Below are 15,699 nucleotides of genomic sequence, written 5' to 3'. Positions count from 1 at the left end.
TCGATGACTTTTCTGGAACACCTTGTACTTCGGGTTTATATCTTTTAAAAAATAAGTAAGCCACGACATATTTCTGGACACAGGGGAGATGGAAATTTTGAAGAAAGTAGGTTATAGACAATGATTGCAATCAGTGGTCTCTAGGGTAGGAAACACCACAGACAATTAGCACAACATATGTTGGTGGTCTTGAACAACGTATCAAACGACAGGAAGGACGGGAGACGCTTGGGACACCAACATCCTAAAGCATTTGCTCCTGGCCAAGGATAGACATAAAAGTCTTAGAGTTTCCATCAGTGTCCGATTTTCTAACGAAGTTGTACGTGCATGTGGGTCTATGTGTGTGTGTGTGTGTGGTTATGTGTGTGTGTGAGAGAGAGAGAGAGATAGATAGATAGATAGATAGATAGATAGATAGAGAGAGATAGATAGATAGATAGATAGGGAGAGAGAGAGAGAGAGAGAGAGAGAGAGAGAGAGAGAGAGAGAGAGAGAGAGAGAGAGAGAGAGAAGCAGGGGCGGTAAATGAAAAGTCCTTTTTAGAATCTTTTAAATTTTTTTTGTTTGTTTCTTTTTGCTGTAGCCCGTATTCTTTTACTCAACATCGACTACATTTTGAGCATCTTAGCTAATTATCAAGGTTAATAATTCATTAAGCACATGTTAACATCTTTATTGCTTTCCATGGGCGATTAACAATTTCCTCATTAGTCTTCTACTATAATTCCGTTTTCAGCGTTCCTTCCATAAGGATCTAAAGAGAGTCGCCCGAATGTATTTGAGTGTTCTCAATTCGGAACTATGTGACTCATAGTCTCAAATGGTGTCATGTGGGGTTAAATCTGACGCTTCATGTTGCATTCTGAACTCCACTCATAAAACTTGATTTAAAAGGAATAGCTTTAAAATCAACAAACAAACAACCCACCCCCCCCCCCCCCCTTCCAAAAAAAAGTAAGAAAAAAATCGAGCAAACAAAAAAACCTGTAAAAAAAAGAAAACCCAACAAAAACGAAAAAAAAAACTCAACAAAACAAAACAAACCCCTATGCAGTAGTGATGGTAGTAGTGGTTGTGGTAGTAGTTGTAGATGTAGTAGACGTAATAGTAGTGGTGGCTGTAGTGGTGTTAGTAGTAGTAGTGGTGGTGGTAGTAGTAGTAGTAGTAGTAGTAGTAGTAGTAGTAGTAGTAGTAGTAGATGTACTGGTGGTAGCAGTTGTGGTAGTAGTTGTAGCGGCAATAATATTACTCTTGCTGTATGAATATTTCATGGTTATATAAATCTTATGTAAACAAATCTCATTGTACAGTGTAAAAAATCATTGTCGTCATGTCATATCTTATTTTGATCAATAAGACGTGAATTATTTGAGTTGTACCAAGGTCTAAAAATCTATTAAATAACTAAACTATTAATTAAATCTTTAATTGATTTTACATAATTAGTACCACCATTATAATTATCATTATTTTTATTATCATTATTATTATTATTATTATTATTATTATTATTATTATTATTATTATTATTATTTATTGTCATTGTTATTATTATTATTATTATTATTATTATTATTATTATTATTATTATTATTATTATTATTATTATTATTATTATTATTATTATTATTATTATTATTATTATTATTATTATTATTATTATTATTATAACTGTTATTATCATTATTATATTCGTTGTTTGCCTTGCTTTATTATTGATTTTACTTATTTGATTTGTTGAAAAAATATATTCTTGTATGAGTTACATTGGCAATTGCCTAAAATAAACGTTTTTGAACTTTATAAAAAGTTTTGACATTACTTTGGCATTATTTCAATTTTACTTCATCTAGTCCATGGTGACACAATACTTGACTGACGCAATGAGTCATACATATCAATTTTCCGGCTTTCTAAAAATGGAAGACCCCGACGAAAACTACCATCTACTGTCTCATAATGACATCAATGATAATAATTACCTCCGAAGAAGTGACGCATTTGTGACCTTTCGCCTAAAACCGGTAATATTTCGGCATGAAAAATGGGTGAGACCCTGACTTTATAACCAAAAGTGTCTGACATGGTTATTTTTACATGTTTAATTGAGGTCAATGAGAATAGTATATTAGAGTGCTAAAAATAAACAAAATTCATATTCTTGATCAGCCGTACATTTATTTGACATTTTCAGCATCTGGTTCATTCCGACATAATACCTTTTTGGGACGATGGGGGTCACAAACATTCATTCACACTGGAAAACACTGAGAGACACTACTACCTTTACTGTATCAGAATGACAACGAAGATGATAATTACCTTGACAGAGTGACGACGACTTATCACCATATCCGCTTCCGATGATCGAATGACCACGTGCTTTTTGTGACTTTCTGTATCGTCGGCTGGTGCCACTTCTATCACCTCCAACGACGTCCCACTGGTCCTTCTCTTGGAGGACTTTAAAGCTCCTGCAGGAGGATTTCCTCCACCTCCTCCCCCACCTCCTCCTCCTACACCGATAGCGGCAGACGAAGTCGTGGTTGTTATAACGGATGGTGAATCACCCTTGATGATGTGCGTGCGCTGCTGCACCGTGGTTGCAGAGGTGGTCGAGGTGTTGTAACCAGAGGGCCGACGAGAATTGGAATCTTCTGTTTCGCGACAGTAAACCACGCCTGTTTGGCTGACGTGGATACTGGGCGTGCAGCCCATGTCAGCAGCGACCCGCCCCTGACAGCAACCAATGATTGCGACTTTTGACTATAACTCCCCCAACCAAAATATATACACAACGCCACTGAAGTTCAGCAGTTTACACAAAGATGAAATGTATAATGTTTACGCCATATTTGATCAAATAAAAATCAGTAGCGGCTACTGATTGCATTTCTTACAACACCTCTTATGCAAAAAGCTCTTAAGAGCTTCATGTAAAATAATGTTACAATCCATAGTGAAAAATTATCCTATTCTCCATCCATATTTTCAATATATCTGCAGAGAGAGAAAAAATATGAATAATCTAATCCTTATAGAATCTGTTGAGAATATTCCGTTGTTTTGTCAAGAATGTAATTAGTCACTTGAGCACCATTTTTGTCTTGAAATGAGAAGCCCGAGTAATGATAGTCGAAGGAAGGAGGAATTCAGTCTATGAACTAAAAGGACAATGTCACAGCGTTAAATAGATTGCTTTCTTCGTATTGGTGGAGTATTTCAGGCAATTGTGATAATATGATTGTGATAATAATAATAATGATGATGATGATGATGATGATGATGATGATGATGATGATGATGATGATGATGATGATGATGATGATGATGATAATAAAAAGAAGAAGAAGAAGAAGAAGAAGAAGAAGAAGAAGAAGAAGAAGAAGAAGAAGAAGAAGAAGAAGAAGAAGAAGAAGAAGAAGAAGAAGAACAATAATAATAATAATAACAATAATAATAATAATAATAATAATAATAATAATAATAATAATAATAATAACAATAATAATAATAATAATAATAATAATAATAATAATAATAATAATAATAATAATAATAATAATAATAATAATAATAATAATAGACACACGTCAAAACCCCATAATGTAGGTTGTCAAAGCCGTTTTGTAAGCTGATGATTATAAACAAACAACTGGAAATGTATTTTTCAATAAAGGGGATTAAAACAATAATAATCCTAAATGGACGAATGACTTTATTAATTTATAGATGAAGTGACAGAAATAGCTATAACAGAGAGAGAGAGAGAGAGAGAGAGAGAGAGAGAGAGAAAGAGAGAGAGAGAGAGAGAGAGAGAGAGGGGGGGGGAGAAAGAGAGAGAGTGAGAGAGAGAGAGAGAGCTAGAGAGAGATAGAGAAATAGAGAGATAGATAGATAGATAGATAGATAGATAGAGAGAGAGAGAGAGAGAGAGAGAGAGAGAGAGAGAGAGAGAGAGAGAGAGAGAGAGAGAAAGAGAGAAGTCCAATTTAAAAACCTAACATCGCCTTTGAGCAAAGACTGTTGCTGCAAGACTTGCCAAAAAGTAAATGGAAAGGGAGAAAGAATGATTTTAATGTAGGCAATTTGTTTGACCTTGAGACACAACGATAAATCAACGGATCAGACAGAAAAAAGATGACGTGAATAGATGGCTTTATTAACAGATGTAGTTTTTGTGCAAAGATAAACATTTGGATGGATAATATAACGCGGAGAGTCCAGTTTGAAGTTTACTCTAGCCCGACGTGTACATAATATGCAGGTCTGACATCCGAAGGCAATTATGGGCCTCGTTTAACATTGTTCTAATGGACAATATTTTGCGTCATTTTTATGAGATTTCTATTACAACAACGTGCCCATAATTAATTAGGTTATCAGACTTGAAAATATGTGCACGGCAATTTGGACTGATAATAAATCGCGGAGAGTCTATTCCGAAGTGTTCATTCTAGCTGGAATCTTAATATCAATTCCCGTTTCACTATTTTTATTTATTTGTAAAGGATTGATTTTACGAAAAAATGAAATCATTAAGTCTTTTTAAAAATCATCATCATCACCGTCAGGACTTAACTTTGCTTTTAATGATATATTCCTCCTTCAGACTCATGGAGCCGGAGTTTATCCCGGTAGCAACGAATTAAACGGACAAAATAAATTACTTACTACCCTTTTGATTGGATGCTAGTCGATTGCAAAGTACTTTCCGCCAAATCTAACAGAACCAGCTACTCATTCACTGCTGGGTGGACAGGTTATCAGAAAGAAATCTTGACTTCACCTGGGATCGATCTCAGCCTCTTTGTAAGTGAAGCGAGAGTTCTACCAACTGAGCTATTAGGACCCCAATATCTTCCTTTGAGCGGCTATTATGTGGTCTTGTGGTACGACACTTGCCGACACAGGTCGGGAGGTCCTGAGTTCCGTTCTGAGCCGCGCATAGGCTCTTCACTTACATTCTCTCACCGTACTCAGGTACAAAATAAGTACCTGGCGGGTTAACAGAATTTTCTATGTCTGAAAAAAATTGTAATATCGCCTAACATGCGTCATGACTCGTCTGTATATGTTACGTTGTTGGGACCCGTTGTAAAGCGCTTTGAGCACGTTTAGTAGATATTGCGCTGTATGGGAACTCAAGTTTTCCCCTTCCACCTATCTCCTATAATACTAAAAGTCATGTATCGAATATTTGAGTATTATTTTCAATGTGAACCAGTGTTCCCTATTGTCGTTGAATCTCACCCAGTATGCAAGAAATCTTCCACCTCACAAGACTACATAGTAGAACATAGCGGCTATGTGGTCTTGTGGTATCACACTCGCTTTCAGATCGGAGGGTCCTGGGTTCGAGCCTCGCTCGGCGCATAGTTGAGTCCTTGGAAAAGGCTCTTTACTCACAATCTCTCATCGTACTCAGCCGTAAAATGAGAACCGAGCCATTAACAGCGTTGTCTCTGTCGGAAAAGAAAATTATATATCGCCGAAGAGGCGCCATTTCTCGTTCTACATGTTAAGTGTTGCTGTTGGTCGGGAACCCTTTGTAGAGCGCTTTGAGCACGTTTAGTGGATATTGCGCTATATAAAATCTCAAGTTTTTTTCCACATAGCTGAGCAATGTAAAAAAATAATAATATTGGAGCTACTGATATATTCGGAAATTAATTTGTATTTAATTTATCAAACTTTTATCCATCATCACAGAGAAAAGAGAGAATGCAAGGCCCTAGATGGCAGAGTCGTTATCCAGCATGCCTCGCACATCGATGGAGATTAAAACCTTGAGGAAAAGGGTTATCTTAATTACTACATTATGGCTAATGTGATGGTTGTTCATTTATATAAAATAACATCCCACATTATCAAAGCTTTCCTAGGTGAGCAACATCCACTTAACGTGCTCTCAGAGATTTACAAGGGGTCGCTAACCAACATCAACATTTAACATGGAGGACGAACGGCGATAATACACTTTTTTTCAGACAGAAACAATGCTGTTAACGGCCGAATACTCATTTTACACATGCGTCCGATGAGAGAATGTGAGTAAAAAAAAAACAAAAAAACAAAACAAAACAAACTTGAGCTTTTATATAGCGCATTATCCACTAAACGTGCTCAAAGCGCTTTACAAAGGGTCCATAATCAACAGCTACACATTTTACGCGATATTATACTTTCTTCCGACAGAGACAACGCTGTTAACCGCCAGGTACTCATTTTACAAATGTGTACGGTGAGAGAATATGATTAAAGAACCCTTTCCAAGGACTCAACTATGCGCCGAGCGAGGCTCGAGCCCAGGACCTTCCGATCCGAAAGCGAGTGTCATACCACCAGACCACATAGCCGCACATCGAGTAGAGAGACTTTTCCAAGGACTCAATTATGCGCCACTCAGAGCGGGACACAAACCTTTGACCTTCCAGTACGAAGGCGAATGTCATACCACAAGACCACGTAGTCGCACATAGCTGAGCGCTGTAAACAAATTTAAAAATCTAAATATATGGACCTACTGATGTACCCTAAGTTTGTTGTATTTACCAAGCTTTTATCCATCATCACAGAGGAAAGAGAGAATGGAAGCCCTCGATGGCAGAGTCATTATCCAGCTTGCCTCAACTATTGTCAATGCCAAGCAACAATTAGTGTGGTTAATGATCGGATGGATAACATAGAGAGCGGATGGATAACACAGAGAGAACGAGCGAGCGAGTGAGTGAGAGAGAGAGAGAGAGAGAGAGAGAGAGAGAGAGAGAGAGAGAGAGAGAGAGAGAGAGAGAGAGAGAGAGAGAAAGAATCATGGACTAAAGTAAACCACTACAATATCTAACAAATTTTGTATGTATTGTTCAGCGATAGAAAATGTTGAGCCTAAACACTTAAAGCGGTTAGATCAGCGCTTTTAACCAGGTATGTGAACTAATTTTTTATAAGTGTATACCACTATGATAAGGTTTACTGGAGTTGTAGAACATTATCATTACTCCAAGATGTATTTTCTCCATTAAGATCGAAGCAATTTTTAAAAGATTGTGACAACTAGGGTGTACGATCTTTTATGTAAATGTTGAAAGTGTGTACGTTTTCAAAAGGGGTTGACAGGCACTGGGTTACATGACCACTTGAAATATGCACTACCAAATGTTTATTATCGTTTGATATCAACTTTGTTTAACCACTTATATACCTTTCATTTTATCTTAAACTGACATATAGAAGGAAGAAAATTGACGACATTCAGCTCTTTGTTATTGTTTTTAGCCAGCCATTTATTTTAGTCGTTCTCACTAAATTTTATCAATCAGACTATAAACGTTCAAGATCACACTTGGCTTTGTGTGTTGGTACGTTATATCCGGCTGGCGGATGTTATGAGATCCTTGCTAAACGCATATCATCAATTCTTTGACAAAATGATTCAATAGTCTGATGTCACGTCCGCCCAGCAACCAGCAGCTTGGTTCTAACCAAAGAAAATTAGTACTCTTTATTCCTCATACTGGCTAGAACTATTTCACATGTTATGTGATCAGAATGTATAAAATTCAAAACTTGATCAGACTTATAATGATTTTCTCCTCTGGATACACTTTTATGCTTGTCGGAGAAGTATTTCAAAAGGGCGGTGATGGAGATAATGCGTCCGCCATTGTTCCGATAGTATAGAACCAGTTACTATGCGTCATTACGAGGGAAGTGACGTCAGGACTGTTGGACCCTATTGATATTAGTACACATCGACAAGTGATAAACGTCTACATAACTCACTCTAAGTAGTGGGTGGGATAAGCAGGTGTCCCCAAATAAAAATCTTACGAGAATTAAAATTTACAGTGACTCAGGTGGTATTAGAAGTCTGATCCCCTAGAGACGGCACCAGCCACCTGGTGAGAAACAAGACAATACGCAGGCCAGGAAACAACAGACCGCCTGAGCAGTTTCACAAATTACTCATATTAATTGACTCTGCTGCACTCTCAAGAAGCACGTAGATACACAAAATTCGGACCAGAAATCTCGTCCTTTAAATATCGATCAATTAAGATGACCCCAGTCTTGGCAAAAATTCTCAAATCTTGGACTTACTAATTTTTGTTGTTGATAAAGCGCTTTGAGGTTTCGACGAAAGGCGCTATAGAAATATGATGATGATGATAATAATAATAATAATAATAATAATAATAATAATAATAATGATGATGATGATGATGATGATGATGATGATGATGATGATGATGATGATGATGATGATGATGATGATGATGATGATGATGATGATGATGATAATAATAATAATAATAATAATAATAATTATTATTATTATTATTATTATTATTATTATTATTATTATTATTATTATTATTATTATTATCATCATCATCAGCATTACTATTACATATAGATACGTCCAGGAAGTATTTAGGTTGTCGTGACACGTTCTTATCTCTGGGTAGGCCTAGGCTAAAGAAAAACCCTGACCGTGTATTTCAGGGTTGCCAATGTGGGGATTTTTATGCCAAGTTCCAAACACTTGCCGTTTTCTTTTGAGAATTTTTTTCAAATCACTTAATTTCGCCTATTTTATTATATTACTAACACTATTCTCATTTTCAAACAATCAAATGTTCTCTCTTAAACTGTCAAGATAAGGTAAAATTATGTTTATTTAATTATCAAGACACAGACTCAGGACAGCGCGATTAATAAAAATTAGATTTATTCCCAATTCTATGGGCGCTTAGGAAAACAAAAGGAAAAAAAAAATGATGCTTCAAAAAGAATGGCATATATTTCAGATCATTTTGGCATTTGGGGGGGGGGGGGGGGGGGGTCTCATTTGGCATTTATTCATTTAGTTAGTTACTTTTCTCCAAAACTATTTACGGCAACCCTCTTGTGTGTTGTTGTGTCAGCAGCACCAGAGACAGTAGACTTGCAAAAATAAACAGCAGAGTAGTAAATAGAGCACTGAAACGCCCTTTAGCATTTAATGACAGCGAAAAATAGTCGCCCCCATTGCCTTCTAAAGATATATAGTTTCGGGTGTGTGATGACATTTGCGGCTTTCATTTCGTACAACAGAAAAAAAAATCCTACGTTTGTGACACTACTGTTAACCATGAACCTTATTGATATTATATTTGCGACACTATTGTTAACAATGACCCTTATTGATATTATAGTTGCGGCACTACTATTAACAATGAGTCTTACTGATATTATATTTGCGACACTATTGTTAACAATGACCCTTATTGATATTCATTTTGCGGCACTACTATTAACAATGAGTCTTACTGATATTATATTTGCGACACTATTGTTAACAATGACCCGTATTGATATTCATTTTGCGGCACTACTATTAACAATGAGTCTTACTGATATTATATTTGCGACACTATTGTTAACAATGACCCTTATTGATATTCATTTTGCGGCACTACTATTAACAATGAGTCTTACTGATATTATATTTGCGACACTTTTGTGAACAATGACCCGTATTGATATTCATTTTGCGGCATTGATTTGTGCAATCGATACTATCGATATAAAAATTACCTGAACTTTATTTAACTATGATAAACTAATCACTGTTTTCGCTAAAATATGACGTAAATACGTTATTAGTTCTCTATTTTAGGATTGGTTAAAGGGCTTGGTGACTCCTTACTAATTACAAATCAATGCATAAACATTGAATTCAGCACTCAGTGAATTCTTTCCATTTGTCAATTGCACGATTCGAAGGATGTCTTCGAAATTTGCAGAAACAATTAAAGGCAAACCCGCCATTGCTGTCGACGGCTTTCTCTATCGGTTAAAGAAAATTGGTGCGACATCCAAGAATCGGCAGTGCGTTTAAATAAATACTGAAATGTCAAAATAACGACTCCGCTTGACTCTCATAACCATCCAAGAGACATTTCATACACAATTGAATAGCATGTTTTATCATGCTTATCCGTCCATGGATGATGGGTGTCAAAAAAAAAAAAGAATACGACAAAAACAAACCAAAAAAAAAAATTATTTAAAAAAGTGAATCGACAGAAAAACATACATTAGCCGGATTAGTTACAATGGTCTGCCAATCTCCTCCATATAAAAATTGAATGTCTCATTTGTTTAATTTATCAAATTGTTAAAAATCGTTTTAAAAAATTAAAGTGAAGTTCATGTTACATTAATATTGATAAAAGTATTGCTTTCATAATTCATTTTTCAATAAAATTCAACACCAAAATATCTAATGAGGCCTAATGAGTATATATGGATCATGTAAAGTCATTTGATGGGCCCCGAGCCTGTAACGCAGAGGGTTGTTGTTGTTGTTGTTGTTGTTATTGTTGTTGTCACCACGTGTACTATGTCACTGATATAATAAATTGTTAGGCGATATTTTGGCTGCAAGTTACAAAGACCGTGAACTGTGGAAGGAAATGACACAGATGATTAGAGAAGCATTTCTGTGCTTCCAACATGCTCAGTGCGCTTCACACTACTCAACTTAGATTTCATACAGCCCGTTCGGTTTACCATATATAAACACCGAAGTGCACTTATTTGTAGGTCTGATAACCGAATTCCTTACGGGCCTATTGTTGTAATGGGAATTTTTTTTAAATGATGCAAAATATTGTCCATTACAACAATGTTAAACTAGGCCCATAAGTGGGTTCGGATGTCAGACCTGCATATATGTAACCATCGATTAATACTCAACCAATACATTAGAATCCTCTCAAGGTTTCAGGTTTGGGAGTTTTTGCCAAGATGAGGGTCATTTAAATCGATCGATATTTGAAGGACGAGTTTTCTGACCAAATCTTTCAATACGTGTCTTCTTAGAGTACGGCTGTCAACTGTTTAACAAACCGCGATCAATAGTCGCTTCATTCAAATGAATCTACCGTGTACGAATACTTGTGAATGCCTTCATTCAATATTTAATATCTACTCGCATACAATTACTTGTGAATGCCTTCGAGACTTGTAAAAGGCACAAGCTATAAATCGCATTTAAAATTTAACGCACGCTTGTCGAACACTCACAAAAAGTCTTTTTAAAACTTGGCCAGAAAACTTTATTTTAATCGATTAAGGTGATTTCCACCTTCCTCTCCCCCCTCCCCCCCCCCCTCCCACGCGAAAATTGTCAAAAGACTTATTAAATCTGAAATTTAAAAAAAAAAAAAATTCATAACATAGTGCGGGCATCTTAATTTGATGATTAGCGTTTTTTGGCAAAATTAAAAAATATCTGTTTTGTCATCCCAAGCTGACTGGGATGGTAGCCGGTAAACTTTCGTGCTCTGTAAATACACGTATTTAAACATTTGGCGGAAAACTCGTCTTTCAACTACACAGGTGGGTTAAAATGATCCTCATCTTGGTAAAAACTCTCAAACCTGGGACTTCACAGGAGTGCCATTTTTGAGAGTATTTACCAAGATGAGGTTCATTTAAATCGATCGATATTTGAGGGACGAGTTTTCTGACCAAATTTTTAAATACGTGTTTTTCCAGAGTAAGGCAGTCGACTAGTTAAACAAAATGAAATAACAACAAAACAGAATTATAATATCTAATAGATTTTATCTCCCGCCATCGGGGAATCGACGCCAGATCAAGAAGCGACTTAATGTATAGAAAAATCTTGCAATATACAATCATTTGGATTTGGAACACGACACTTGCTTTTGATGGCAGGTTGCTCGGGAATCATTTCCATTCATCGAAGTCGTATTGATTTTACACGACAACAATGATCTGTTATTGTAATTTGCGATACTTGTATTACTTGATTTTAACTAACAGCTATTGATAAGGTGTCGATAGTGGTCGTTACTTATCTTAACAGATAGTCGACTGACACGGCGCGTAGTTTCTGACAAGTTAAGTAAGTGACGATTGAGCTAATTATTGAGCTTTTTTATATAGATAGAACGAAGATGACGTCAATCAGGTCTTTGTTATTGTTTTTTTTTTTATTTTTTTTTTGGCCATCCACGTTTAAGAGTAATTCTAACTTAACTGCATTATCCAGACTATAAAAGTTACACATGGTTTTGTGTTTTGGTCCGTTATACTTCCGGATTGTAATGTTGTGAGTTTCTTAGCCTAGTGCTTACTATCTATTATAGCGCAGTATCCACTTATCGTGCTCAAAGCGCTTTACAAAGGGTCCCTGACCAACAGCAATACGTAACATATAGTACGAGACATGACGCCTGTCAGGCGATATCACAATTTATTTCCGGACAGAGACAACGCTGTTAACGGCCAGGTACTCATTTTACACCTGAGTACGGTGAGAGAATATGAGTTAAGAACCTTCTCCAAGGACTCAACTATGCGCCAAGTGAGGCTCAAACCCAGGACCTTCCGATCCGAAAGCGAGTGTCATACCACGAGACCACATAACCACACTGTTAACGCAAGTGTCATATGAATATCTAGCTATTGATGCTATGCCATTAGGTAAAACACCAGTAGTGTAGAATATAACGTCTCATCACACAAAACTATGTGTAACCTTGAACTTTTAATAATCTGATTAATATAATTTATTGAGAACTAATCATAAAATTTGGTAAATAAAAATAATAACAAAAAATTGAGTGACGTCAATTTCGTTCTTTTTATAGGTATCAGACTCTATGAATAGTATGCGTTGAGGTAAAATTCTCACATGTTCTGTTCGTCAGAAGGATCGTACCAACATACGAAGCCATTTGTAAACTTTAATCATCAGTCTTTAGTGAGAACTAATCGCCCAACTGGAAATCTAAAAACAATAGCAAAGAGCCTGGTGACGTCAACTACATTCAACGTAAAGTATATTGTACGAATGATAAATTGCGCCGAAAAGACAACCTGTTCTGTATGACATTGACATTTGGATTCATTCTATAAATAAGCATTGTATGGTGCCGATTCAACAGAAGAAAAGATCTTCAGATAATATGTAAATGAGTATATTGCGTTACCTGAAATAAAATCGTTTTTTTATACGATTCTTTCATTTCTTTGATTGTATTTATTAAACGAGTTTTTTTTTATCGTGCCCAATAACACAACGAGCTTGCGAGTATGTGTTATTGCACGATAAAAAATATAACGAGTTCGCCATAATTTGTATCTTTTTCTCCTGCTTGAATGACAATTTGACACAAAACTAAAAACGTTGGATTTGTATTCATGCGCACCAAAAGTTTATTTATAATTACCAATCAGATGTCTTTTACACCATATTTCACACCAATAAAATGTGCGAAAATATTCTGCAATCATTGAATAATTTTTTTATTCAACGTGTTCAAAGCATTATCCAACGATTACGTATTTACTAAGAAATGATAGGGGTTTCCAATGAGAGGGGTGGAGTAATATTGGTTCCTTAAAGATATACATTTTTGCTTGATGTTCAATGAAGAGAAAAGAAAAGCCTCGCAACAATACACTCCATGAAGTGTGTATCTTTTCATATACTTAATCATTTCACTTAAAACCTAAAAGAAAAAGTTTTACAGCTGCTGAGATGAAAGAAAAATAATAAGATAAGAAAATCGACATTCGTTTATCGATCTTTATATCATATTACTTTAATACCTCCTTAATATAACGGTATAATACGAATAATAACTAATGCACACAGAAAAAATGTTATTAAATTATAATGGCAAGTGTCACAGCTTTGGTCTAAAAAATATCGAATCGCTTTGATGCAGATGTGTGTAAATGTTAATGGTTACAATTTTGTGCATCTCAGGCTACACACTAAAAAAGGCTTTTAGGCTTTGCTTTCTCATGGCTCGAGTTCCGCCGTAGGTGATTCAAAGTTGAAGCCTTGGTAAAGGCTCTTTATTCAAAATTTTCCACCGAACTCATATGTTTAAACGAATAATTTGAAAAAACTTACAGGCGTCTTGTCTCGTCTTACATGTTCAGTGTTCTGGGGCTTTGCTTTAGACTACTTTTAAAACGCTTTGACCAGATTAAATGGTTAATGCTCTATATAAAAGTTTAGTATTTCTCTTGTTAAATTTAATTTGCAATTTTGAAAACCATTTTCAAAACGCCCCAATCCTCATGTCGATGATCGGCGGATCAAATCTGAAGTCCCGATTTTCCAAATCGGCGGATCAAAATTCTGGTCTACATACAAATGTAAATGGTGCTGCTCAAAGCTCGAAGTATTTCATTCATCCTGTTTTGTTGATAAAGGGGAAACCCGAAACGTCCATTGTATCTGTTTTCGTATATCAAATTGAAGCTTACATTCAATTTCACATTGTTATTTATTTTGAAGTCTACATAGATACGAGTTTTGCGCACCGTGTTTTATTTAAATTTGGGCGGATCAGACCTCTGATATCAAACCAGAGGTCTGATCGGCCCAAACTTAAATAAAACTTGGTGCGCAAAGCTCGTATGTAGACTTCAGAGTTTTGATCTATCGATCGTGAAAATCGAGACTTCAGAGGTTTGATCCGAACATCCATGTAATGTTTCCAAAATTCTTTAAGTGTTCTTATACTAGTTACGTCCCTGCACAATATATGAGTGGATGAATTCGCAAAAGACCCGACTTGTGTAATGCGGCCTAGGTTGACACTGGACCTAAGCCTGGACCAAGTGTCTCTAACTCTTGTTGGTTTAGAATCCTGGTACAAGTACGGAGATCACGTGACGAAATGCATACGCTAATATATATATATATATATATATATATATATATATATATATATATATATATATTTAACTCGAACTGTTATATTGCGCAATATCCACTTAAGGTGCTCAAAGCGCTTTACAAGGGGTCCCTGGCCCACAGCAACAATTAACATGCAGAACGTGACATGACGCCTGCTAGGGGAAATTAAAATTTAAAAAAAAAAAAAAAATTTGGGGGGGGGGGGGGGGGGAGAGACAAAGACAACACTGTTAACGGTCAGGTACTCATTTTACGGTGGGAGAATGTGAGTAAAGAGAGTTTTCAAGGACTTAACTATGCACCTTTGAGAGCGGGACTCGAAACCAGGGCTTTCTGACCCGAAGGCGAGTGTCGTACCCCTAGACCACATAATCGCTATCGAGGTTACGTAAATATTCATCTGATTGGCCCCTGACCATAGCAATCTAGAGAGCATTGCCCCAGACTGATAAGACGTTTTTATATTATATGGCAAACTATAGACAATCTGATTATAGATAGGCCTGTGGCAGTAACAGCAGCTGTCGTTGTCAAACAAAACCCACTTTTTTATTTTATACATGCTGACATATTTCACAACAATTATCGATCATTAAAACGACTCCCAAATTGTCAAAAAGACTTCAACAGGAGACTTAATATATAAATGGGAGTCAAGATAGCTCAGCTGGTAGAACTCTCGCTTCGCAACGCAAGAAAAGTACTAAACTTTTATATAGAGCATTAACCATTTAATCAACTGACGTACTGTGGAAAGTCATGCATTTAAACATTTGACCAGAAAACTCACCCTTCAGATATCGATCAATTTAAATGACCTTCATCTTGATCAATGTGCGCCAAGGTGAAGGTCATTAAAATCGATCGATATTTGAAGGACGAGTTTTTATATTTCTACACACATGGCTTTCCAGAGTACGGCAGTTAACTGGTTAAACGACGAAACTACTTCCGGTTAT

At 36.1% G+C, this 15,699-nt stretch overlaps 1 protein-coding gene across 4 annotated transcripts in view; it reads right to left on the bottom strand.

Moving 5' to 3' along the window:
• LOC144964916 (high affinity cAMP-specific and IBMX-insensitive 3',5'-cyclic phosphodiesterase 8B-like) overlaps positions 1–15,699 on the bottom strand; it is a 197,547-nt gene that overhangs the window by 102,241 nt on the left and 79,607 nt on the right. For 2 of the 4 annotated variants that reach the window (XM_078899701.1, XM_078899699.1), the window contains exon 2: positions 2,326–3,167. The exons of 1 other annotated variant lie outside the window; for it this stretch is intronic. In XM_078899701.1, coding sequence (XP_078755827.1) covers positions 2,326–2,721 — 396 coding nt within the window. In that variant the 5' untranslated portion in view covers positions 2,722–3,167. Of the gene's footprint in view, positions 1–2,325; positions 3,206–15,699 lie in introns of all 4 variants that reach the window. One more of the 4 variants, XM_078899700.1, reaches the window with a different exon arrangement.

The sequence above is a fragment of the Berghia stephanieae genome, chromosome 2 (genome assembly GCF_034508935.2).
Source record: "Berghia stephanieae isolate SIO BIC M18660-M18661 chromosome 2, UCSD_Bste_1.3, whole genome shotgun sequence".
In the NCBI taxonomy this organism is placed as follows: Eukaryota; Metazoa; Mollusca; class Gastropoda; order Nudibranchia; family Aeolidiidae; genus Berghia; species Berghia stephanieae.
This window is presented reverse-complemented; position numbering and strand designations above follow the sequence as displayed.